Genomic DNA, 26,476 nt, shown 5'->3' with positions numbered 1-26,476 from the left:
GGAAAAAGAAATGTGGCATTTTGCAGTCATTACCTAACTCAAAAGCTTCCTTCCAACGGAACAAAACCCACTGACTTGATGGACATTTCCTATTACACAGTTATTGTTGGTTTTCACTATTGAGGATGTCAGCAGGCTTGTCGAAGGTCATGTTTTGCTTATAAAATAAAATGACTTTTATGTGAATATCTTTCGTCTTGGTGGTGTCTAGAATGTGGGTGCTATTCCATTGAATCCACGTGGCACATTTATTTTCTGAAATTTGGGGTAGTAACATATTCTTATTTTTAACCTGTTCAGAGATGTTTCAACCCAGATATGGGGAAACTGAGTATCCTTGTGCCAAGAGTCTGTATCAATAAGCTTGTATTAATGTAGAAAAAATTTAAACAGCAACTCCTGGTCTCTAAGTTGAGAGTCAAAATGAATAGGTAATCTGAAACAATTTAAAATTAGTAATCTTTATATTTGATAACGATTGATTGATTAGGACTGTTTATGTGTAATTGTGAACCTGCCTATACAAAAACGAAACTCTAGATCATTTTTAATTCCTGACCTGGTTAGAAAAAAATTCCTTGTGTGATTTTTAGTGGGATGTAAACGTGTGTGCATTAGTTGGCTACTTCGTAATGGAGTTATAACAATACGTTTAAGAATTTAAATAGGTATTACAAATTTATTCTTGATAAACAATTTGACTCGAAGTGAAAGTATTCCTTTTGGTTTTATTATATGACACTATCCCTTTTAAGCTCTAGGTAATCTAATTACATTATAAAGGGATTTTTTTATTATAATCGCAAGTAACTGATAGAATTTATTAATTTTTATTATAGAATCATTTTCTTTGCAACCCCAAAAGCTCTGATATAGCAATTTGGGATTTAATACAAAGGAATGCTTAAGATTATTTTAATACACTTTTATTTGGGTTTTACATACTAAATATTTGGCTTGACTTTAGCAATAACAGGATGCACGAAGCAAGTTATGTAAATCTTTGAACAAAAATTAATATTATTCCTACCTAACATCAAATTGTTATCATAGATGCCTTAATTTGTTTATACTGTATTCATGATTTATCTGGGTGATCTTTTAGTAGCATGTAATATTTTAGAAAAGTAAAGTTAATTTTTATTTGCCAGAAATAGTAAGTTTAGTTTCTAATTAGGATTGATTTTACATGTCATATTGTAAGAGAATTTAATCCAGTGTATGTTTGAAGTTTGCTCAAAAAACAAATTTTTTTATATTCTGAGTTATAAAAGGTCAGGGTTTATTACTCCATGTTTTGATCACAATAATAAAAATTTCACATAAAATATGAAAAGATTTGGCACATGATAAAATTTTGCTGTATTAGCTACTTGAGGGAAAAAAAGAAATGTAGTAAATGCATGTTTTAATAAATTTGGCTTTTAATTCTAAATATTTCACAAGTTTGAATTCAGAGTTATCATAAACCCTCTTGCAAAATGAGAGTCTTAAAATTATTTTACTTGAAATCATGTAAAAAGTAAATGTGAATGGTGTATCTCTTGGTTTTTAAAATAGTACTGTTTCTGATGCTTCACTCAGGCAGCCATGTTGTTCAGCTCCGGAGTCTTTTGGACGGGCCTGTTGTTTATCCCCGTGGCATCTTTGCTTCTTGATGTGGTGTACAAGGTGTAAGTGTGATACTCGGTTATGTCATAACAACACAGACAATCTGCATATTAATCTTCAGATTTCTCTCGTTGTAACGTCAACTCTAGAGCTCACAGAATAGGAATTAGTAATATTAACTAATTCTACATAAATAAAGAAGAAAGGAGTGAATGAGGAACTAGAAAACTAGTAAAGCAGGTAGCTTCAATTAACATTTCCATTAATCAGCTTGAAAAACCCATTCAAGGTAAAAGAAAAAATTCTTCTCTCTCTCTCTCCCCCTCTCCCTCCCTCCCTCCCTCAATCTCTCTCTCTCTCTCTCTCTCTATATATATATATATAAATTTTTAGTGAACAATAGTTGTGAAAGGAAATTTTTGCTTGCCTGATTCTAAACATGTATAAAATATAGCAAAGAAGAAACTACAACTTTACTAATCTTTCTCAAGCATTAATAAGTTTTAAAATGTTCTCCTCACAAAAAAAGATATCATTAAAGTTAGTTAATATGATGCTTATTTAACAACTATGAGAGTTTTAATATTATAAACCTAAACCATTTATTTTATGACAGTTGTTTCTATAATTATATTAATGCCCAAAATTACTATAATTTTTTAGATTCTATGGAAAAACTGCTTGTAGTCTGGTTACTGTTGTACTTAGCACCAGCATGATAAAAACAAGTTTCATAAAGTCTTAAATCTTTACACAAATACTTCTATCCTTTTTTTTTTTTTTTTTTTTTTTTTGGCAGTATCAAGAGGACTGCTTTTAAAACATTAGTAGATGAAGTTCAGGAGCTGGAAGCAAAATCTCAAGACCCAGGAGCAGTTGTGCTTGGAAAAAGGTAAAATACACACTGAATATGTTCTTTTCCAAGTGAACTGTAAATATTTCTTTTGCTGGTGATTGCACGTAAGCAGTTAAACTTGTATTTATCTGTTAACATGGAGCTAGCAGTGTCCCTGGCAGATTTTGGAATCAGAGCTACAGACTCAAATCAGATCTGTGTTCACTGAGCTGCATGTGACCTTAGCAAGTTGCTGAGTGTTGCTGAGCCTCGATGTCTTCATCTGCACAATGGGAGTGACGATACCTCCCTCATGGCCAGCTGTGAGACTGGAAGAACGTACTATTGATAAGGCAGGTGGCTTGCCGTCTGGTGCTTAATGAGCACTGAACAAACGATAGTTACAAATAGTGGTTATTGTTAAACTGAAAAAAAAAAAAAAAAAAAACACCTTTATCTTGAAACAGTGTCCATACACAATAGAATATAATCAAAATCAGAGCTTGACAGAAAGTCCACTCTCCCACAACTGCCTTTGTGGTTCAGTACACTGTTGGGCACTGACCTGGGCGTATGTCTGTCATGCATGAAGTCAGTTATGTCTTCCAAGTCCTCTTCCTCACCACCACCCGCCGCACGCCACCGCCCCCCCACCCCGCCCAAAAAAAGCAAGGTTAGAAAGCTCATCGAATTTGCTAAACTTCACAAAGCATTATAAAAAAGAAATTTAAAGTATTTGAAAGCACTCTGTGATACACCACAGTTATGAAGAAAATACCAGGAATTTATTCTTTCTGTCTTTCATCACACTCAAGTGAGCTAACGTTTTGTCTCAAGCATAGGAAAGGTTTTGCCCTGGTCTGTGTCACCTTCATCATGATTCACAGTCGTAACTCAGTTTGGCACAATGGAGTACGTGTCAGACTGGGAACTGGGGCTGAGACCTTGGCGTCCAGCCCTCTCTCGCCCTCATTAGGCCGAAGGGGCACGTCACACACCAGTCTGTGCCTCTCTTCTAAACATAACAGCACTGGCGTCTGTAGAGCACGCTCCACGTGCTGGGTGCTGCAGCCACTTCACGGGTACTATCGCACTGAACCTCTGCAACAACGCTGTACAAATCCATCATCCCCATGTTTCCCAGATGAGGAAACCGAGGCTTAGAAAGACCAAGTTCGCAAGGTCAGAAGTGACCACGCTGGGCCTTGAGCCCACGTCACTTGATTCTAACCCTGATGCTACCCGGGCACTATGCTGCCTCCTTTAGCTGCTTTTCAGGAATGTGGGATGGCAGCAAAAATAGCCTCTCCAGCTCGGTGCCCTGTGCACGTGACGGGCTGTGGACACCTGCCTTCAGGGTTACAGGTGCAGCTCCTCCTCCCTCCACCTTCCCCTCATCTTTTCCTTTCACCTCCAACTCTGCAAGGGCTCTATTGCCTTTCATAAATAGTCCCTCAGTAAATGTTTTTTCTCTCCTTCACTATAGCTGTAAAAAGGATGTGGTTAGAGGTCTGGCTCACAAAATTGTGAACAAAAATATTCCCAATTACTCGGGAAAGTCCACTGATAGTACTGGTACTACCCTTAGTAAATTTTTACTCCTGTTCATATGTTAATAAAACTTAGGTTAAGCCCCTCCATGGGATGCTCATTTTCCATCATTTATAGTATATCAGTGACTTCAGCAATTCATAAGTCAGGCTGAGGGGTCCGTGTGATGACCTCTGACCTCTGGGTCCTAAAGAGTCAATGAGTCGTGATTTGTGTAGCCCCTTAAATAAGTCAGAGAGCCTGAAAGGAAAGAAGTGAATTCCGCCATAAATGACCACCAACTTCTCCATAGAAAATGCATCTAATAAATTTCTTGCTGCTGCTCACCTCGTTTGCCTAAAATAGCTGTTCGGCTTTTCTTAAGGACTCAGGACTAAGTTAGCTGTTAGCTGACTACCCCAGACAAAAAGCCCTAGTGTGGTATAGACCCCATGTTGCCATTGCTGCCGGTCAGTGAGCAGAGGCATGGTGATGGTTCAGCACGGCCGTGGTGTCTCCCTGCTAAATGGTAGCTAGAGGAAGGAGAAGAAGATCTGTGAAAGGGGAAAAGTAGCAACTGGTTGGAAGCGTCTTCACACCAACCTACGTTCTAAGACAGTTTAGAAACTGTCAGACTGATTTTATTGACAGCATCATTTCAGAAACCTTGGAGAATGAGACTAATGTCAGATTTCAAAAAATTAGCTAATTTCACCTGCCTTTTTTTAAAGAGGGAGAAATGGTGAGTTCTGTGTATTCTAGTGATACCAGGCTTCCTTGAGCGCCAAAGCACCACATTAGTTTATGCCTCCTGGTCTCTGCACGTGCCGTTCCCTTGTCTAGAAGCTGATACCCTCTTACAGACTGGGTAGTCCAATTCCCAGCTTTCAAAACCCAGTCTGAGTGCCGTTATCCCAGCTTTTCACAGAAAAAAATAACTCCTACCCTGCTATCTCTGTATTTTGTTTATTCTTCTATGTTTACATTTGTTGCATTAAGATATAGTATATTTATTCACCCTACATTTGTTTGTTCCCCCTAGTAGACTGAGGTCCTTGTAGGAGAGGCCTCTGTCTTAGTCCTAACTGCAACCCAGCACCAGCCGCAGAGCCAGGAGCATAGAAGCACTCAATCAATATTTGTTGAATGGATGAATGAATGGTCAAGAGAGTTAACTAAGGAATGAATGAATTAATGAAAGGGTGGGTGAAAGGATAGTTGAGTAGTGGGTTGACTTGTGGGTAGTTAAATTAAAATGTGGTAAACAAGAACATAGAAGTATATAGGTTACACTTCCCAAACTAGTAACGCCCAACGTAATGATTATTTGCTTTTTTGTCATAGAATGATGCAATTCTTAACAAAGATCTCGTGAGTTGATCATCCCAATCTTTTTAATCTTTAAGCACTACTATGAAGTCAAGCTAGATGTAAAATGAAGCAGTGTCAGAGAAACTATAACTTGTAAGCACTGTATCCAGATCAGTATTTATAATAATTAATTTTTCATCTCTACTCATTTTCAAAAATTGAAACATCTTGGTTAAAAGAATTATTCCTCTTTATAGAAATAGTAGGCCACTTATCATATTATCCAGCAAATTAGATATATTGTAAGTTTACATCAACATTTTGAGGAAAAGGGTATGTTTCATCATTTAACTATATTGCTTTTGAGCCATGGGTTATGGTAGAAATCAGTTTAAGTCCAAAAAATTGGGAAAATAAAGCCAAACCGTATTCCTAATCACTGTGTAGCCGTGGCTTATTATTTTGGGTTAAGAAAATGACTTTAAGCTGTGAAATCCTATTCTTTGCTGTTACTTTTATGTGGACATGTTCCAACATTAGAGAGCAGACGCTTCTACGTTTCCAAAGTCCAAAAAACATTGAAATTCATTATTTTCCATAGGCTTATAGCAAAATTTCCTGGAAAAACCAAAACAATTTGTTCTATAAATATAAGGACATTGATAGTGTTTATTTTTCTACAGTGTAAATATATCTATATTTTAAAGCAGAAATATTAATTTTTGGAATATGGGCTTCTACCATCCCACTTGGGAGTATTGTATCTACAAATTGTGTGTAACATATTACTTTCTCTAAAACACAGCAAAACAAAATGTGAATTCAAAATCCCAAAGATTTAAAATAAGAGGTTGTGGACACTGGGCTCATTGGAGAGAGGGCAGTTATTACTGGATATCTTTCATGCGTGTGTGAAGCAATGCATCTTATAGTAAGGCAATATGAATAATGAGACTCATAAATTTTTATATCTAACTGTAGACATTAGCCAGCATATCCTCATCAGCCTTTACCAAATAGAATATTAGCCCAGGATCTTCAGGTCAGTCCTCATTAATTTGTCCATCCACTGTTTGGCCCACAGCCTTCACTTTACAGAAGAGAGTAGGGAAGTATGGATGTCAGATCATTTGGTCGTGGGGATGGTGATGGTGGTCTCTCCCAGGTTTGCTCTGTATTGTTTATCTTAATGAAAAGCAATTTTAACTTTGCCCCAGAACTAATAGAAAAGAAACTATATTTTTCCGTTTTCACACTGGATGTTATATCAAGATTACATAAATTTCTTTGGAACGGGGTGGCGAGGGGGAGGTTAGGATAGGAGAACATACCAAATGTTTTCCCCCAGCCTACTCTCATCCCTCTGATAAGGGTTCCACCCAACACTTGTAAAGAAGAGTGACAGAACTATGAAATATCTCCTCCAGAGCAGAGATGAGGCTTGTTATATTCAGCGTTCATTTCCCCACCGCCACGACCTAGTACAGGACAGCTGTCATATGTTATGCAATAAAACATTTCATGAATGAATGGAGATCCGTTCATTCTGGATGAATGAATAGGTCTCCAAAATAGCTTGGCAACCCATTATAAAAACAAATGCAAATTGACCTCTCTTCAAAAGATAACTGAAAATACCTTAATACAACATGGTCCAGGACAGCAAATGAGTTTTTACCTATATTTCTTTTTAGTATTTCTAAAGGAAATTTTATTTTAAAACATGGTATATTTCCACCTTAGTTCCACCACATATCTAAGTTGCAGCATTTTAGTGGGCTTGGAAATAACGTAAGTGGTAGCTGTGTGATTGCATTAAAGAAATCCAAAATTTACATAGCTTGGTATGTACATGAAAGACCCTACAAATCGAGTAAAACTACTGAGCAAGAGTTGTGAATAAGATGTGGTTTTAGTTAGAAGGCACCCTAGAGTCTTTTTTTTCTTCTCACACTGTGTTAAACTGTTCAACAAAAGCTACACTTTTAACATAACTCTTAATGTTAACATGTTACCAGAATATTTTATAATGTGGCTTGATAGTGATGTCAGTACCCATAAACATCAATAGCACAGAACTGCATAATTTTGAAATGATGAGTAGTTCTCCAAAAGTGGAATAGTACTAGAGAAATACAAGTCATCATCATTTATTATTTATTAAGCACCCTCCCATGAACGGGAGGGACTATATTCTGTAGGAGGGACTTTTTGCTCTATCAAGAGGTCCGATGTAGCTAAGGCAAAAAGCAAAACAGAAAACAAAAACCTAGTAGTTTTCCTGAGAAAGTGGAGTGGGAGGCATTATAAGTTAAAACTCACGTTCAGCAATAAAGTTCTGCTGTTGAGCTAATGTTGAATATAAACCAAGGCGTTAGAAATGATCCTCACAAAGTATATTTTGTTTTGTGATGATCTCTGTTCTAGTTGGGTTTTTTAAATAGTAAATTCCTTGGGATCTGAGGGGTGGGAAGGGTGGGAAGAACTAGTGCTTCTAAGTGGTTGAGTGGTTCCCAAGTGCCAGTAACTGTGGTTGAAGCTATACAACTCCCCGAATCCTCCGTCAGCCTGAGGTTAGGAATTGTCCTCCTGTTCTCCATGAGATGTCCGACAAAGGTTGCCTAAGGTGACCCAGCTGGTAAGTAACAGACTCAGAATTAAACCAGATTAAGACTGCAAAGCCCAGCCTGTTTCCACAGTAGTGTGCTTCTTTCCCCAGAAAGAGACTTTCTTACTCCTCTTTTTTTAAACAGTAGACATTAACTGGATGTAACAGCTGAGTGATTATATAGCCTTATATGAACCATTACAAAATAAAGTTACATTATCTCATATATTTAGGTTGCCATGATATGAAAGGGGCAGTTCTCACCTCTGCCTTCTTATCACTACCATGTTGTAATATTAAAGTATCATGCATTTAGGAAGGCCAGCCAGAAACCTGGAAAATGTATTTTGGGAAGGAGAAGCTCCATCACGATACGTTGCCGTCCTCTAGTCTTCTGTAGTCATTTCGATTTTAAACACCGGAGACCTCCCAGCACTCCATCCACGGTGCTCTGCTAACAGCATCAGACCACCTGCTGCTAAAGCTGCCGAATTCCTCAAAGCAGTTACATATTTTAGTGTCCCTCGGAGTCCCTGGGTCTGTAATGGTAGATCATTTTAAGAGTAGAGTAAGAAAAGTCACTCTTTAAAAATAACTCTTTCTCATTCCCCATATCTGTTTATGTCACTGGCAAAAACAGGTTTTATAAGTTTTTGCAAAACCACTGGAGTTGTAAGATTAATTAGCTTTCTTGCCTTAATTCCCAATGACAATAAAGTATGTCTAATAAATACCAGTTAACACCCCTAGACTTTTAAAAATACGTGTGGAAGACTGCTACACATGTCAACATTTCTAAATATTTTATTTCAGCAAAAGCCTAAATGTTTGTGTAATTACAATGAGTTCATTTTGCGGATGATCCTTTTTTTGTATATGATAAATATTGTTCCATTTCAGGGTCTACAAAAATTGGCAGGATACAGAACTAACATAACACAGCAATTTAACTAAAGCTTAAAAGCGGGGAAACTAAAAGATGGAAATTTGTCCACTGAGTCAGTTCCAGTGATTAAAACAAAATTGCATAAACATTTGCTGCAACACATGTGTATTACTTATTAGCTCTTGATGCTTGTTATGTGGTTTAATATCAAAGCAAAGTTTTATAAATCAGCCAATGGAGAAATGGCATGATTGGAGGATTGATGATGTTTAAAAGTGCATTTCAGAATTATTACTCCAATTCATTTATGGGACAAATATTTGACTTCCTACTGTGTGAAACAGTGTTCTGTGTGCAGAGGAGAAAAACAGATACAGTATTTCCTGCATTCTGCTTTTAGAACTTACATAATTACATGGATTTGTTTCTACGGAGAAGATTATTCTAAACGTTTATTGAAAACAAATGTTTTTTCTTGTCACTTTACCTAGTAAATTATTTTCTGAAAATAGTTTTTTTTTATTTTAAAGTGAAATTAAGGAATACATTTCATACCATATTAGAGTGGGAATGGAATTTTTCTAATTAAAAAGTCTATGAAATTTTTCTTTGCATTTTTCAGATTTTTTTGTATAACTAAAAAAATTATTTTATACCAGAATATGTGCAAAGTAGGAAAAAAGTATAATAATGGTTAATTTATTTAATTCTAAAATACCATGCTTCCTACATGTAGTAAGTCAGCCAAGATTTTAGGAGCTACTAACACTGGTAGATTTTGTACCTTTTATTAATTGTATTGAGCAGGTTCTATATCTCTATTTGACTGAAATATAACTGGGAGCAGGGAAATCTTTTGACTGGACTGTTGGGGACAAAACTCTCCTTAGTTGTGGGGGAAAAAATGGCCTCAAAAGTATCTAATACTTGAAACCTCATTTGCTGTCTGAGAAAATGGGGTAAAAATAATCGCTAGACTACAGATTTCTCAAGCGATCTTTTGTGTAAGTCTCACTCTCTCTGGTGGTCCTGTGGGCACTCTGGGGTCTCCGCCAAGCTGATAATTCATTTCACACGTTTGCACCTGCTCTGCAGCCTCACGGAGAGGGCACAACTGCTCAAGAACGTCTTTAAGAAGAACCACGTGAGCTTGTACCGATCAGAATCATTGCAACAAAACCTGCTCCGTAAGTATTTGAGTTCTGATTTTCAGACATTCTCCACCATTACCTCATAGCGTTTGAGAGCAGTATTTTGACTTTAGATATATTTAACTATTTACAGTTAACACCTGAAACAAGTTTTGCACATTTACAACATGTTATATAAATAGCAAATGTTTAGAGAATCCTTTGGCCACAATCATCTCACTTTCAAAAGAGAGCAAAAAAAAAAAAAATCTATGTTGCATAAAGTAAAAAAAAAAAAAGAGAGAGCATTTGAAAACTTTGCTGCTTTCACGTCAAGAAAAATATTTCCGCATGTCCCTTGCTTCCTTAAATCTTAAAAAGAACCAGTAAAATAAATCTTCACTCTTAAAAGCTCACTCTGTATTGTTATCTTTTCTACTTGAATAACTTTGTAAGAGCCTTTTCAGCTTTCATACACAATGACATGTGTATGAAACATCGCACAATGAAACATATATTTTCTCCTTCAAAAATATTTATGAATATTTAGAGTTGTAAGAAATTATTAGGTATCACGCCCTCTTAACATTTCAAGGATCTAAAAAAGAATATATTATATATTATATAAAGCCCTGTAGTAAATGTATTTGTGTTAGTAATATATCATTTGTTTCATGTTATTTCCACATGTAATTTATTTTCATTTATATATGAAAATATAAATGTTCATGTTTAATGCTTTTGCTCTTTATACTTCAAGAGGCCTTTTCCAAAGATGTGATCCCCTTGGGGGTCATTTCTTATCCCCAAGCCCCCTTTGACCAGGCTGGGGCATGAGTGAGTTTATTTGTAGATGCTGAGAGCCCAGAATAATGTCTTCTGAGGGAAGCAGGCCACTTTTCCACTGGTCAGAGTTGTGTGTGTTTATCTCCTCCTCTTCCTCGCTTTTATTCTTCCTTCCCTCTCATCCGCCTGATCTGTATGGAATACATGCACCCGCTTGACTGGACTCTTCACCCCTCTGCTGGTCAGGAAGCAAACATTAGAGGGGCTGGAACTGAGATGCTGAAGGGAGAATTGAAGGGGGCCGAGAGCGTCTGTTCATCTAGGGAACAGAACTCCTAGAATCTAAGCTACCATCATCTCACTCTTCATTTTGCAGTTGAGTCTGTACCTTTTTACAGACGTTAAAAATTAGTGCCTTCATGCTTTTGAAGGTGGGAAGGATGCATTTGTTCCCCAAGTTAGAAAATGAGCACTCAACACTCAGAATAGCAGAAATTTCCAGCGACTTCAGGATAACCGTTTCTATTTTATCCTTAACTTACAGACGGATATGCTTTCTCTCAAGATGAAAATGGAATCGTCTCACAGTCTGAAGTGATTAGAGCGTATGATACCACAAAGCAGAGACCCGATGAGTGGTGACGGGGGGAAGAGGCTGCAAGGCCAGCTCTGCTCTGTCTCTAAGGAGAGCTCCCAGGTCTTCACCGGAATCTGCTGACCAATTCCAGTCTGGTCCAAGGAGGGGAAATGGATCTGAGCTCATCTCACTGATTGACATTCAGATTCACGTATATTATAGACATAAGCACTGTGCAACTATACTGTAACACCATCTCTTTCAGATTTTCTAAAGTATTTACTAAGTCTTTGTAAACAGAAATTGAAAATGACCTTGTATCTTGCCAGAGTGTTTTCTTAAACTGAGAATAGGTCAGTATTCTTATACTGTTACTCTGAGGCTGTAACTATCTGTGTGTTGGGTATACCACAAGGCGAGCAACCATCAAAAATCTCCAAAATGGTACGAAGTTAAAGGGACTCTTGATGGCCAGATTTAGATTTCAAAATATGCTGAAAAAAAAACCAGCCTTCTTAAGGAAGCGACTCAATGAGCAAAACTTCTAAACAAGATATTAATGAGTGTTTGTGTCAAAAATTGTCTTGATAAATGTTTGCCAAAGAAGTTTAATAAATGTATTTCTCGTTCCGTAGTCATTTGCCCAGAAATTTAAGAGAAAGTTTACCTCCGGTTCTGCTGTAAGATCTGCATGCCTGACTTTTCAAATCTGAGTGATTTGCAAAAACGAGTATTTCAAGGCATTTGCTACTAATATCTGTGATGTTGCACCTTTGGCCTTACAAATGCTTCTTTCTCTTTTGTCTTGTCTGTTTGTTCATGTTGTGCGCACGTGGTATGTGACTGTCTTTATGATACTGATTTTTAAAACTGTATTTGTGTCTCCATCCTTTCTAATGAGGTTCCATCATCATTTCGATTTTTCTAACAACGTGGCTTCTGCTATAGTTTGAGTGATGTCATTTTGTCAAGTTTTCTCTTTTAAGAAAAATATGCTTACATATTTATGTGAGATTTCCAATACTTCTGTCAAGGTGTTTGGAATACCACCTCAGATAAATGCATGGGCTTTTGTAACGTCTGTAGGCTCAGCTTTTGTCCTGTGTTTCGGTTTTCCCTGTTAGTGCCCAAGCAAGATTCCTGCTGTCCTCGACAGTACGCCCAGTGTTATGGTGACTGCCCTGTATTTAAGACCAAGATGACTTCACAGCTCACTTGTCAAGCAGTTCCCAGAATTAGTCATATGCTGCTAATTGGGACAAAAAAGTAGTACCTTTTACCCATTTTAAAATCACCAATTTTACTCAAGCCTATAACTGTACGAAGAACACTTCATCATGAGTAGATTTTGTTAATATGCTTTAAAATATATGTTCCATTTAATTACTTTCAGCGTTTCCAAGACATCTCCTGAAAATGCCTATTTTGCTACCAACAATAAATGGTGAAGGGGCTGTTTAAAAACCACAGCGAGTTTTCTACACTATTTTTATCATAATGCTTTCATGTAGAAATAAAAAGAATTCTAGCTTTCAGATACACTTCAGAGATTGAAGCAAACTTTTTGCCTTGTATTCAAAAGCCTGTTTGCCTTTAAGTGGACTTAACCAGCAAAATAGGTAGAACTTCCTCTTCAAAAAAATAAGTCAACTACAATTGAGAAGAGAGGTGATTTTCAAATCACTCCCTGAGTTTAATAATTTCCCATCTTTTTCCCCCTTTTTCTCACTCTAGATTTAAACTTGGGCTGTATAGTATTTCCTTCTCTGTATTTTAGCTCTTTAGTTACATGCATGCCTCCCACGTTTTCTACACATAAAAGAGATGATAACATACATAATTGGAACCTAATGGGGGCAAGGAGATAACACACTTCACTCCCCAGACCCTTCCCATTTGCAGTTCAGATTAAGAAAATCATGAATTCAAATCTAGCAAGACCACAGGTGTAAGAGTCTAAGACCATGTTCAAACGTCAAATGTCACTGTCTTTGTCTACTGAGTGGCTATTCAGAGCGGCTTTTCTGGGCCTCCATGGTGAGAGCTGGAGGCCCGTGTCACAAAAAAATGGAAAACAAGAATCAAGTACAACGAGTAAAGATTTTTTTAAAAAAGAGGAAGAATGAAGTACACATCCATCTGGAGAAACACTTTATAGCAGTTCCAGAAAGGGGCTGCTTCCATTTCCCCTCACCTCACAGGTGACATCCTTCTGCAAAATTTTAATATCAAAATGTGATGAGTGTAATAGAACTGGATTTTCTGACTTCAGAAAAATAAAAGCTTTATTTTTATCTTGAAACATGGATTGTTCCTGTGGAGCTCTTCAACGTGAGTGGAAGACTCGGGTTAATGATGTGGAAGTCCATAATCTGAAACATGACTGATTTACACCTTTTTGTCCCATGGACCTATTTTTGAATTATCAACATTGTCAATCTCTTAGCGTCTTGGGTGGAAGTTGGGAGTAGGCAGCAAGGAGTGACCACCTTGGTAAAACTTAAAAGATATCATTGCAACTGGGGTGACTCTGTAGCGTTAATTAGAGAAAACCCTCCGATTTTTTAAACCCTTGGGTGGGGGAGAGGCAGGGGAAATAACACAGTTTTACCGGGGATTAAAATAAACAGTTCAAGCGACTTGTAACGTGTATTTTCTGAACTAAGGGACACTCTTCAAGTACAAAGTCCCTTGCAGGGGCTGGCAAATGCTAACACCGTTGCTTTACAGTGTTTACAATTCAGAAAATACTACTTACGGCAGAAAATCCTCATTCATTTCGCATTGGAAAGCTGGAAGTTGCTTCTTTAGTGTGAACTAGTACACAGTGATATTGAGCATAAACTTTCTCAATGTTTTATATATACATATAAAAATATATTGGTGTCTCACACCCAGAAAGATGCTATATGGTAGAAATTGTTAGCAGGAAAATGGTGTTTCTTAGGAATGTAGTAAACTTTAAATGAAATATGTGCTGCCCACCCTCCCACGCGCCACTCTGTCTGATGTGAGCCTGCTTCAGCAACGTGGCAAAGTTCATGGAAACCTTTTTCTAATCAAGTCAGGTGAACACGTACTCTACTCAGTATTAGCCATTTACATGAGTTGTACGGTCATTGGATGCACTCCGCGATTCCTCTTAATTTCCAGGGGAAAAAAATGAATTCAAGAAATCAACATTTATTCTGGTTATTACATTTTATGTTTTAATTTTGCAATTTTGCATTCTAAATAGGATGAAAGTCACATGATAGTTTGTTCTGCATTGTGTGCACAGTGCATCACTTATCATCTGTCATTGAAAGTGTTCTTTCAGGAAATGAATGCCATTCTGAAGGTACTAGATTGCATATTCATAACTTTTTATTTATAACAGTCATCATCATTACAAAGCTAAATAATCATTAGTGTTTATTTTTGTGCAGTTTGCCCTTTGATGCTTCCTGGTTCTAAAACTTATATTATCAAATAAATTATAATTATGTACAAAATTTATTGAGAAAATCCCCCTCCGCCCCATTCACATCATATGAACCAGGCCTATGGAATTCTTCTTGTAAATTACTTAATGTAACACCATGCAGTTCGGTGCCTAATAAATGCTTTTTAATGATCAACATTTCTATAATGCCTCTTAAAGAGACCATAGTCTGATTTTTCTCACATTAAAATAACTGAAGTCACTTGTGAAACTGTTACATTTTGCTGCATTTTAATTAACCTTCAACAGCTATTAAAATGGAATGTAAGTTAAATTCTGAAGGAAAGGAAATAAATGTTTTCCATTTTTCGTCTTGATTTATTTTCTGTGTGAGAGCAGCTGTGTTTTTGATAGGTTTATGGTTTGCATGAATTAATATTTAAAGTGGCCTAGGCCAACGCATGGCTATTGCTGTAAATCTTGGTGTTTATTTTTTGCCTTAGAAAATTCTCTCGTGGCCTACCTGGACTTTAATATTCAGTGAACAAATTAATTGGTCCTCTGCACTTTTTTTTTTAATAAGTAAATTATTTTACAAACAAATTTGAACTAATTTAACTGAAACTTTCACTTAGCTTGCCTCTAAGAACTTTTAATAAAGCTCACAAAACTTCTCAGCAAATAAATCTCCCTAAAGTCAGAAAAAAAAAAGCTAGATTTCATACTTGCTTACTTTGAATTAACAGCAACTTTCCATAGATAAATCTGCTCTTGCAAAGATGTGAGCAGAATTTTAAAAAATATATATTTTTATGTTTCATGGTTCTAGACTAGAAGCCATAAATGCAGTAAATACTGTTTGTTGTTTGTTTTTACTACTTCAAGCTTCATTTTTCACATTTTCAAGTTTATTAGGTTAAAAAAAGAAAGGCAGCCTTGGAAGGCAGCTACTATGGAAAATTGCAGTTAGCGTTAAAGATAAAATAGTATTTTCAGCTCCATGAAAAACCATTCCTGCTGAAATTGCTGTAGAAATTGTGAAGCTGCATGAGTGGAGAGTGTTGAATCTGTGATTATAGTAGTTTTTCTCAGGTGTGTTTATCTCGATATTCAATGCACTGTGTTTTATAAATAGTTATTAAAGTCAAGTAATATTCAATTCTATGCGGTGTTGTGTCATTGGCCTTTTGTGAACATGCATGTTTTAAACTGCAAATTTTAAACATTTTGTCCTCTGATTGTTATTAAAAATGAAATAAACTTTACCATTACATAAAGAAAATTGTTCAAGTTTTAATTGCTAGTTTTAGAAATTATATTGCTTTATAAAACCTTCAAATCTGCTATAACTATAGCCTGAGAAGGTTTATCTGTTTAAAAACAATATTAACATTTTGTTTACAACCTCAGTGATATACAAAATATCCCCGCATTTTAATCCCATACAACTCAAAGTGGTGTATATTAACTCTAGTTTTGTAAGAGCTGGTAGTTTTGATAATTAAGTATCCAAAAAAATTTTTTTAAATAAAATTGCTATATTGTGATTCCTCAGTCAGAAAAGCCTCCCAGGATTGGCCTCATTACAGATTTAAATCGGGCTGTAAGTCAACAGCTAAGTCATGGCTCCTTCCTTTCACGTAGGATCATGTCTTAAGTTTTCTAAACCCACTGAACGTGTGTGTGTGAGAAAGTGGCCACATTTAGCCAATAAAATTTGAAGGAAGGAACCAGAAAATACTAACATTGCCACGTGAGACAAAAATACAGGAAACAGTGGAAATGTGGACAAGAACTTAATCGGAAATAACCGTCCCTTGGTAAAAGGAACTGAAATACAGTTTGGAAAACTGCTAGAGCAGGATTAGTTCACAGGGAAGCACGGGGGAAGCTATGTGAGGAGCCTCTGGTCTCGTAAGAGTGGGGCCCTGCTGCCTTTCCCACAGCCTTTCCACGGGCAACGATTGAGTGTGGGTCCCCCATGCAGAACCACAGCAAAACAATGTTCAGAAAAGTCACCTGTGAATTATGCCAAAGAGTTTCACATTCTACTCCATCCCCCTTAAAATAAGCATCGCCATCTCATACCACCATAAGGAAACTTGAAATACAGTCCCATAAATTCAATACGTCATCCTCGTTTAAAGTTTGTTTTTATGAGCTTATGGCATCTCAGACCTAAAACTTCCATTTCAGTAATACAGAGCCGCTCGTCGTAATGAAGAAAGATCTTCCTAAGCTGGATCATGTGACTAGTAGGCTAATAAAAATGGTTGGAAAATGAAATATTTTTTTACCATTGTCTTTATTTCAAGGACAAACTATGTAACCAACAATTCAAATAAAAATTCTCAAAATAATTTCATTAATAACTGTTTAATTTTAATTTTGAAAGTCATACACATAAAAATATGTAACACTTTGTTCTCTTAATAGTTTAATATGCCCGTAAATCCTTATTTTTCCCTAACATACACTAAATGAGCTTTCTAGATTATGCACAGGCAAACTGATCCAGACCCAGTGAAATGTATCATAGTCCTAATTGTATGAATTTTCAGGAAGCTTTTTGGTTATCTGGTTTTAGAAAATTTCCTATAGATTTAAGTCAATCTGGCAAGTTCTCCACCATGAGGAATAGCTAAGAATAACACCAATGAAAAATAAACAGGTGGGAAAATAAGAGGGGACAAACTATGCATTTGGACAATTCAAAATACACCTCGTTGGCTTTGGAGTGAATAACCATTTTAAAGCAAATTTATTAAGTACATTTTTCTAAAGCAGATGATAATAAATTACAGGCCATGAGTGCAGGGTGGGAGGGTCTCTGTCACAGGCAATAAGGAGAAGTTGGCCAGGTATCAAAGGAGGCCGTGGATTACCAGGGAATAACTCTATCAAACCGTCGGGCCATTTTCTCTGCCCCTTGCACTCCAATCAGCGTTACATCTATCTGCCGTCCCACAGAGCTCAGCCTTGCATTTATATGCTGGGATATTTCATCTGCTTTCTATTGTGTATCATGGACTTACTGCACAGCTCCTTCCCCACTAGAATGCCAGTGATTTGAGACAGTGATTCTGACTTCTGATTCCTCAAGACAACCCTCAGCAATAGGGTACCATCAACATCTCCATTTCACAAATGAGAAAACCGAGACACAGTGACATAAAGTAAGTGGCCCGAAGTCATTCAGCTTATAGGTAACAGACCCAGAAAAGTAACCCAGACACTATGACTCCAAAATCCATCAAAATCACCCTCTGCTCTCTCAAGTGGCTCCGGTATGAAGGGAGAAATGTTCACCCTCTGGTGTTTCTGCTTGTGCTCTGTATGAGTCTATGTTCTCATAACGTAGCACCAGTCCTATTGATGGTGACAACCCCCTCTGTCTCTAGGGTATGTACAGTATTACAGTCAATCACTCGTCCCCAAATAGAGTTTCTGAAAAGTAGGTTGGATATTTTGTTCCTGAGAAAATTAAGCCTTCTATGTACATACTATAAAGAACGTAGAGCTTCAAGGCAGACTGCCTGGATTCAAACCCTGCCTCTATCACTGTCGACCTTGGGCACTGTGTTCAACCTTTCTGCTTTGCTTTCTTTATCTGCAAAACAGGCATGGTAATAGTCCTGACTTCTGGTTTGTGAAGATTAAGTGATACATGTCCTATAGCACACACATGGTGCTTAATAAATGTTATCCATCATTTGCATAACTACCTTTCAAGATATGGAACTTTGGTTCTTCAGAGATCCTACAATGCATGGGACAGAACACCCAACAAGGACTTGACGTCCACGGTCAGGACTTTGAAATATCCCTTCATTCCTTTCAGTGGAAAAAACGAATACTATCTTACTGAAAAAGTGTTTTCCCCACTGCCTTAATATACACTGAATTTTCCAGATAAAGCACTACTGTGCAAATCACAAGAAGATCAAACTTTGGAGAAAAAAAATTACATTAACAGCAGGGCAACTCTGGGGCGTGAGCTGCCAGTGTAGCAAACCTGCATCATCTGGATTCGGAGCTGTCGCATCGCATCTCGATGATTCTTGTGTGAGGAGATTCTCATGTGAATCCTTTGTTAAATCTGCTGAAGCTGTTACATTTTGAAATAAATTACTCTCTTCTTTCTCCTTTGTATTTACCATTAAGACATTGTATTGATCTTTTTTTTTATTTTTTATTTTTGCAAACAAACTTTTTTTTTTAATTGAGGAATAATTGCCATGTAACATTAGTTTCAGGTGTACAACATAATTATTTGATATTTGCATATGTTGCAAAAAGATCACCACAATGTCAACATCCATCACCATTCATAATTACATTTTTTTTCTTCTGATGAGCACTTTTACGACGTATCCTCTTTTTTTTAAGCTCTTCATTGAAATATAATTGCTTTACACTCTTGTATTGTACCAGCTTTTGAGGTACACCAAAGTGAATCAGCTGTAGTTATACATATATCCCCATATCCCCTCCCTCCCGCGACTCCCTCCCACCCTCCCTGTCCTGGCCCTCGATCTTTTTAAATTATATGTGTAGTAAGTACTGTTATCTATGAATTTCATTTTAGGACAAAGAGATGACACAAAATATTGTTCTAAGGAGAGCTCATTGGGTCCAAAAGAGTTGACAGGCACTGCCCTGGAGAGAGGCCCTGAGCCTCACGCTTTACTTGTCCATGGATTTTGTGCAGAGAGGCAACGAAACCTCCAAGCGGATGTTCCCTTGCTGTTTGAATCTGGGTATGCATACAGCTCCAGGAGTGACTAGCTGGGGGACTTTGGGCAAGTTACTTCACTCCTGTATGGCCTTGGTTTCCAAATCTGTAGAAAAGGAATTATAATACCTCCCTGTTGCATTGTTTGTGGATAAAATAAGTTAGTACATGTAAATATTTAGAACAGTATTTTGATCATAAGCTCCCAGTAAAGATTAACTTAATATCAAAGGAGCCGAATGCAACAAACATGAGTAAAGCCAGCCTAATAAGACAGGGTGAGGTCCAGAACTTCTCACAGATGTTTATCCTTTTATGTTCAGCCTTTTCTCCCTCCCTCCCTCCCTTCCTCCCTCCCTCCCTTCCTCCCTCCCTTCCTTCCTCCCTCCCTTCCTTCTCTTTATTCCTTATTTGGCCTAATCAGGGATACCTGGAAGTCAAGCCGCTGTTAGTTACAGAAGAAAGCAGGAGACTAGAAGTCAGAGCTCCTCTGCCATCAGAGTGGCAAAGGCACGGTACCTTCCAACTTGTTTCCTCAACTAGGAAACCAAGGCCAAGGCCAAGTGACTTTTCTCAGGTCAGAATTCCACCTCTAAGTATCTGTATTTGACAAGAGCTACTGAGGATGACATATGATAGTATGAATTCATATAAATCTGGATTTCCAAAGGACATCCTCAGGGGCCAGGAGGCAACAAAAGTGAGAGAGATGAGCCAGGTGAGGGAGACCGGACAGGAGGCTGGCGAAAGGCAAGTGTCCTCTCTGAAAAGGACCTCCTGACCCCCTTGCAGAGCAGGACCCTCAGTGCCATATCCTCTTTCTGCCACGAGAAGCCAAAACTCAGACTCTTATGAGAAGTGTCCCAATTTTTAAATCTATGCAAATGACACATCTGAGGGCTGAAGCCCACAGGCTGGTATCTCTATAAAAATTCACTTCCTTGTCTGCTTTCAAGAGTCCTGATGCAGGAAACAGCTTTCTAATGTAATTCAAAATCAATGTAGGTTTTTTTTTTTATTTCAAATTATGAAGTGTTAAGTAAAGACATATCCTTTTTTGAATAGCAAAGAGTATCATTAAGGAGATAAAATGAGGCACTTGGAGCTAAACTTTCAAAGAGATTTCACGAAAACATAAAGCATTTTATTTATTCTAATCCAGCAGGATATATGCCCAAATATTTAGTCATCAGACATGGAATTCGGTGGCACGTAAGATACATAATATTAGCTGATTATAGCCAAAGCTGGACTTTGAACTCCACACATTATTAACAAAAAATTACAGTGTGACTACTAAATAATTAGTACCGTCAATGTGGTAAATACATTAAATTACAAATCTTTACATTTGTACATAACTCATTTTACAAACAAATGTTTTAAGAACCAACTGTCCAACTTTCATTTAAACACTAAATGTTGCTGAACAAAAAGTCTGCAATAAATACTCCCTCAGGTGGGTGGGGGAAATGCTTTTACATAAGATCTCTGTTACGATGAATATCTAAGTAAATATTTAAAACAAACTTCTCATGTGGTTATTGAAATCATGTATTCTGAAGAAGCTCATATTTTAAACAAAATTTAGTTACCAATTTACAAAGTAACTGTTCTCATAATGCTAATATTATTCACGGCTTAGTTGCTCCCCAAATTATAAATAGGTTGTTCACTGTCCCCTCAGTTTACCTAGCAGTTAATTTTTAAGTTGAACCTTCAATAATTACAATCAGGTATCTTTTTTTGCTTATTTAGGCATATATTTGTATTATCACTCACTAAACTTATAATGAAAAAAGAACATGTAGACCTTTTCTAAGCAGGTTAGCTGAGTTGTCCAAGAAAACATCTTCAGCCAATTTGTAATTTTAAAGTCGGACTGTTGCCTCTTTTGAATAAAAGTCGCATAAATTGAAATGCAACAGTCACCATGTTTTCAAAGCCAGAAAGCAATTCTCTAACACGGCCATTCTGTGACTGGAGCCAGGAACCTCAAGGTTAGATGGTGCTGTATCGTCCTGGCGCTTTCCTCCACGACGTTGCTGGGTTCAAGGGAAATTTCCTCAGAAATCCTGGTGGCAACAGCAGCAGCGTCCAGGGGTCTGCCATTGCACTACATGGTGGACCTGTAGCTGTGGCCTGTCAACTGGAACTGAAGTCTGGACAGCTCTTCCCGGGCAACGGGGGCTCCTGCTGGAGCGGGTAAGCAAAGTACTGGGGTGACACCAGGAAACCAGACGGCTGGGTCAGGTGGATTGGGTGGCCTGTGGTGTACGGCGGAGGGGGTGAGGGCACCAGGCAGCCTGGCTCCGCCCTGGCAAAGGAGAACCTTCGGATGGAGCCCCCCGTGGAGCTGGAGCTGGTGGCTGTGCTGGACTGCCTGGAAGGTGCCCTGAGGTTCGTGGAGGTCAAGATCATGGGCAAGGTCTCCGTCTGATAGCTGCGGAGCGAGAAGCGGATTGGCTGCTGCGAGGGCTCCTTCGGTCTCAAGCAGGTGCAGCAATAAACAGCCACTAAAGAGCCCAGGATGATGAAGGCAATGAAGATGGAGCCAACGATCAGGAAGGGAACGTAGACAGGCTCTAAAAGGCAAAAACAGACAGGCACGGATGCTCAGACTAGAGTCTCCCAAACTCTGGGCTGCTTAGGGGTGGGAGGTGGGAGGTCCATATTACCACCCTTGTCAGCCCAGCTTCCCAGCGTTTGTTACTGGTAAGTGCAAACTGTGATGATGGACTATTCTTGCTCTTAGCAGGGAAGAAGCAAACTGATACTGTAGACTCTGTTAGCAATTAGCCACCATACTGCACATCTGGAAGTCAGAAGGAACAGAATCTATCCTCCTGTTCACGCACTGGAGGGAGGGAAAGGGTGAGTTTGGGGGGTTACTACAATACTGGCTTTCAATCCAGGTTTTAGTAGTTTTATCACGGTGGGGCGCTTAAGGGCTCTAAGGCTGAAAATCCATCTCCTATCCAAGAATCTCCAGTCTAAGCAAAGAGAGCCGGGCCTGTTAAATGAAACCCCCAGGAATTTACAAGACTACAGAAAGAACAGTATAAAAGAAGTCCATAGTGGGCCCCAATTAACTGTCTCCTACTGCATCACAAATTGTCATCACTGGATACTTCTTTCCAGAAACTTCAGCTGCCAGGCTTCTGCCTCTCGATTCCCACCCAAATTCTGGGAAGGTCAGGCTGAACCTTAGATAGACCATGAGGCAGTACTTGGTGTTAATGAACCAGACTTGCTGGGAGATCACCCCTCAGACAGAGTTGACCCCGGTTTCCTTCTCTCTCTACAAGGCAGACATAAAATTTCCCACCCCAGAGGCACCCCCGGCCAATCCTCCAGGTGTGTCCCCTGCCTGACAGAGCCACACTTGGATGCAAACCTCTGGCTCAGAGGTAGATGAAAGCAAGACTGCACTGATGAAGGCCCTTCTGTGTGCCTGGCTCTTTTGCATTTATTGTCAGATTCATGGAGACCCTGTGAGATGGGCGTGATACACTCTATTTTCTAGATGTGAAAACACATTGTTGAGTTGTTGACTTTCCCAAAGACAGGCAGTGAGTGACAGGTAATTTACCCACCCCTAGATCTGTGGGCTCCCGTTTCTGCCCCATTTAGTAGCATCCTGTGGAAGGCAAGTCTAAAGTGACTACTTACTCAGCACCTTGCTAAGCATCCACACACATTTAATCCACAACCTAACTCCTCTATGAGCAACAGGGCCAGTTTAGAGTTGAGAAGAGGCCCAGAGCAGATAAGTCCCTTGCCCAAGGTTACAAGCTGGCAAGTGAGAGCGCCGCGGTCCTGAGACTTTGCCAGATCCCAGCCTCGGCGAGTGAGGAGACTGCTCCCTCCTCTGCTGCAGAGCACGGTAGGGAGGCCGGGATGGAGTCCCTTCTGTAGACCTGCCACTTAGACTTACTCTGCAGAGAGCCACCGGGTCCCCCCAGGGTGAGTGGAGTAAAGCCACGGAAAGAGCTTGTATTTTCCTAACAGGCCGGCGGGGCCTTGCGTTCTCTACTTTCTACTGAACATCTTTTCCCCAGAAACCTCTTCCCCAATCCTCTAGACTGGTATTTTTCCCTCCAAAGTTAAAGTCCTTGAAAGTCTAACGGAGTTCTAAGGAAGGACAGGCCCCCCGCTTTCCTCTAGGTGGTCAGTCTCAGGGGACCGAGGCTACAGCACCGTTAACTATCTCTCCCGCCTCTCCCCGCCTTTCCCGGGGACCGTTTTCGCCGACCTCAGACCCCCTCTCTGGAGTTCTGGGGTGTCGCGGCCCTTAGCTCCGCCCGCTCCTCCGGTTTCCCGGCCATAAAACGATCGCCTGGAGCTCTGAAGGGTTTCCCTGAAGTTCCGATTCAGGTGGAAAGCTTTTTTTTTTTTTAAAGGTGTAAAGTTCCTCTGCTGGGGTCGTGATTTATTCCGCTCTGAAGTGAGCGGAAATTTGACCCGTGTTTTCCGACGTGAGAATAGGGGGCGGGGAAGCCCCTGCGATCCGGGTTTCTAAATCTCCAGCTTGAGGACCTGGGCATTTCTGAAAAGCGTGACAATAGGGGGTGGGCCAGAGAGGGTAATTCGATGCAGAGGCATGAAAGGAAGTCAGGAGAATGGGGCATCGGCTTATAAACGCTACCAAAAGTCCAACGACAACAACAACAGCAGCAAAGTGGCTGAAGTTCCTTACCCCTCGGGGCTAAAGATAAGCGCGCCCCAAGAGCTGCGTCCCCGGCGCCTTCGGCACTTCTCAAAGCTCCCGGAGCGCCCAGGGCGCGCCGTGGGGAACCCTCACCGCCCTCGAAAACCCAAGTCCAGCCTGGCGCTGCCCCCACAGCCCTTCTTTGCAAAGTCGCGAGCGCCCGAGGCTCCCCCTCTCTTCCCCGGGGTCACCAGGTGCAAGCCCCGCGGTCCTCACTGTCCCTTGAAAACTTTCTCCTGGGCAGACCCGGGGAGACCGCGTGTGGCGGGAATCGGGACTGCAAAGGAATAGGACCACTGACCTGAAACGCGACCACCCGTTCCTCCCTCGATCCCCCCACCTCTAGCGTTCCCTTTGCGCAGACCCGCGAGAGCCCGGCGCGCCTGTCCACGCGCACACCAGCCGGCGCGCGCTGCAGCCCGGGCGGCCCGGCGGGGTCTGTCCCCCTCGGGCCCGCACTCACGCGCCGTGATGCCGGAGTGCTCCAGCTCGCCGCGGTCATTGGTGCAGCCGCCCTGCTCCAGCCTGGCGTCGGCCGCGGCGCAGCAGTAGCGCAGCGCGCAGGAGCCGCAGCAGATGGTGGCGTCCAGCGTGTCGAAGTCCTCCGGGCACTGGAAGCCCTCGTGGTAGTTGCCCTGCACGTCCACCCAGCCGTGGCAGTACTCTCCGGACTGCTGGGCGTCTGCCGGACCCCCGCGCAGCCAGCCCAAGAGGAGGCAGAGCGCCAGCAGCGCCCCCATCGCCGCGGACGCGCTGGGAGGCCGGAGGGGGACGCGGCTGGAGAGCGAAGGGCTGGGCAGGGGTTCCCGGCGCCCCGCGGTTCCGCCTCCCCCGGGGCGCGGCCTGGGCGGCTGCCCCGGCGGCCAGAACCACTCCCGCGAGGGTTAGCGGGGGCCAGGGAGGAGGAAGGGGCCGCGCGGTGGGCTCCGCAGGCCGGGGGTCGGCATGGTGCGCGGGGGCGAGTTGGCAAGGGCCCGCGGGAGGCGCCGGCCGAGGCTGCGGCTGGGGCTGCTGCTGCGGCCGTCTGCCCGGCTCATAACGCTCCCGGCGCGAGGGGCGCGTCCAGCCCTCGGCCGCCTCCCGCCCCACTGCTCACGGGAGCCATCGCGCCCGGGCCTGGCAACTCCCGGGCTGCGCAGCACCCCGACCTGCGGCGGCCGCCGGGTGCAGAGCGCGGCCCGAAGCCAGGAGAATGAGATGCCCTCGTGCGGAGCCCCGCGGCAGGCGGCCCCTCAAGCCCCCGCCCCTGTCTGTCACGGGAGCTGGAAGTCGGCCTGGCCGCGGCCAAGTACAAACGGCCTCCCGGTTGCTGACAGCTCTGCCTGCACGGCGTCCTTTAAAAAGGAAGAGGGAGGGGGAGAGCGCGAGGGTGAAGAGAGTCCGCCTCCCGGGTCGCGCTGCCGGAGCTAATCACAGCGGGCGCGGCGCGACCGCGGGTCCAGTGCGCCCTCTGGTTCGCGCGCCCTCCTCCGCCTTTCCCCGGCCACCCCCGCCCACCGCGCTCCCCCAGGACTGGACCCGAAACCGGGGGGATCAGGCCCTCCCCACGCACACCTCGCAGCTCCCGCACAGCCCAGCAAACTCCGCAGGGGGCCAGGGCCGCCGGGTCTCTGCGTCCATCCACGCGCGTTGGCGCGCGGGTGGAGGCCGGGTTGGGCTTTTTAGGGATGTAATTGAAAACGAACTCGGTAACTGAGGTTTGTAGAATCTCCTGTCCCCTGTCGCACACATCTGACCTCGTTCCTGGGACACCTGTTCTAAGGCTTCCGGACGGAGAGCATCATTTTTAGGGCCCGCCAGTATTTGCGCTGAGTTTTCCACCTAAGTTACCACTTTTTCCAGAAGGGACGGCACATTTTCACACATGTACACACACTCGCACTCTCCCCCGCCCCCTTAACCTGAGCGCCACCGGGTGAAGAATCGTCGGTCACCTCCGCCTGCCGAGGGCAGCTCGCAAAACCTCAAAGAGCACGGCTTCTCCATTCTCGCCCGCAAAGGAAATAAAAGAACAAAATTAATGATAATTGAGCAGATCTGAACTTCTGCTCGGGCAAAGAAACACATTTATTTAAATGATGTGTCCCCCGTGTGCTATTTTCGGGGGCACTGCTCCTTTAGCGGCGTAAGCGCCTCCTGAAACTGGAGTTATGTGAAACCTGGGCTCAAGAATTTATTTTTACGGCATCCTGAACTTCCTGTCATCGTTTATTGGTACGTACGAATACGTTCCGCGTATCTCCACTTATTTGTCAAACACGCTGAATGCCCGTGTCGCTGATTTAGAGGTTGGCAAGTGGAGTGAAACAAGACAAAGTTTGCTGCGCACCAG

General features: G+C 41.3%; 2 protein-coding genes across 5 annotated transcripts in view; one reads left to right on the top strand and one right to left on the bottom strand.

Annotated features, from left to right (window-relative positions):
• ATP8A1 (ATPase phospholipid transporting 8A1) overlaps positions 1-15,969 on the top strand; it is a 220,683-nt gene extending 204,714 nt beyond the window's left edge. For all 4 annotated transcript variants that reach the window (XM_057729004.1, XM_057729006.1, XM_057729005.1 and 1 more), the window contains 4 exons: positions 1,585-1,673; positions 2,411-2,503; positions 9,877-9,968; positions 11,242-15,969. In XM_057729004.1, coding sequence (XP_057584987.1) covers positions 1,585-1,673; positions 2,411-2,503; positions 9,877-9,968; positions 11,242-11,339 — 372 coding nt within the window. In that variant the 3' untranslated portion in view covers positions 11,340-15,969. The remainder of the gene's footprint in view (positions 1-1,584; positions 1,674-2,410; positions 2,504-9,876; positions 9,969-11,241) is intronic.
• Positions 15,970-20,555: 4,586 nt separating this feature from the next.
• SHISA3 (shisa family member 3) lies at positions 20,556-24,992 on the bottom strand. The gene is made up of 2 exons (XM_057729058.1): positions 24,608-24,992; positions 20,556-22,018 (listed from the first exon to the last, which is right to left on the bottom strand). Exons 1-2 carry the CDS (start codon positions 24,882-24,884, stop codon positions 21,579-21,581), a joined length of 717 nt encoding a protein of 238 aa, XP_057585041.1. The 5' UTR covers positions 24,885-24,992; the 3' UTR covers positions 20,556-21,578.
• Between the last annotated feature and the right edge of the window lie 1,484 nt (positions 24,993-26,476).

This window comes from Hippopotamus amphibius, chromosome 3 (assembly GCF_030028045.1).
Source record: "Hippopotamus amphibius kiboko isolate mHipAmp2 chromosome 3, mHipAmp2.hap2, whole genome shotgun sequence".
Classification (NCBI taxonomy): Eukaryota; Metazoa; Chordata; class Mammalia; order Artiodactyla; family Hippopotamidae; genus Hippopotamus; species Hippopotamus amphibius.
Note: the sequence above shows the minus strand (reverse complement) of the source record. Positions and strands in the feature narration are given on the sequence as shown.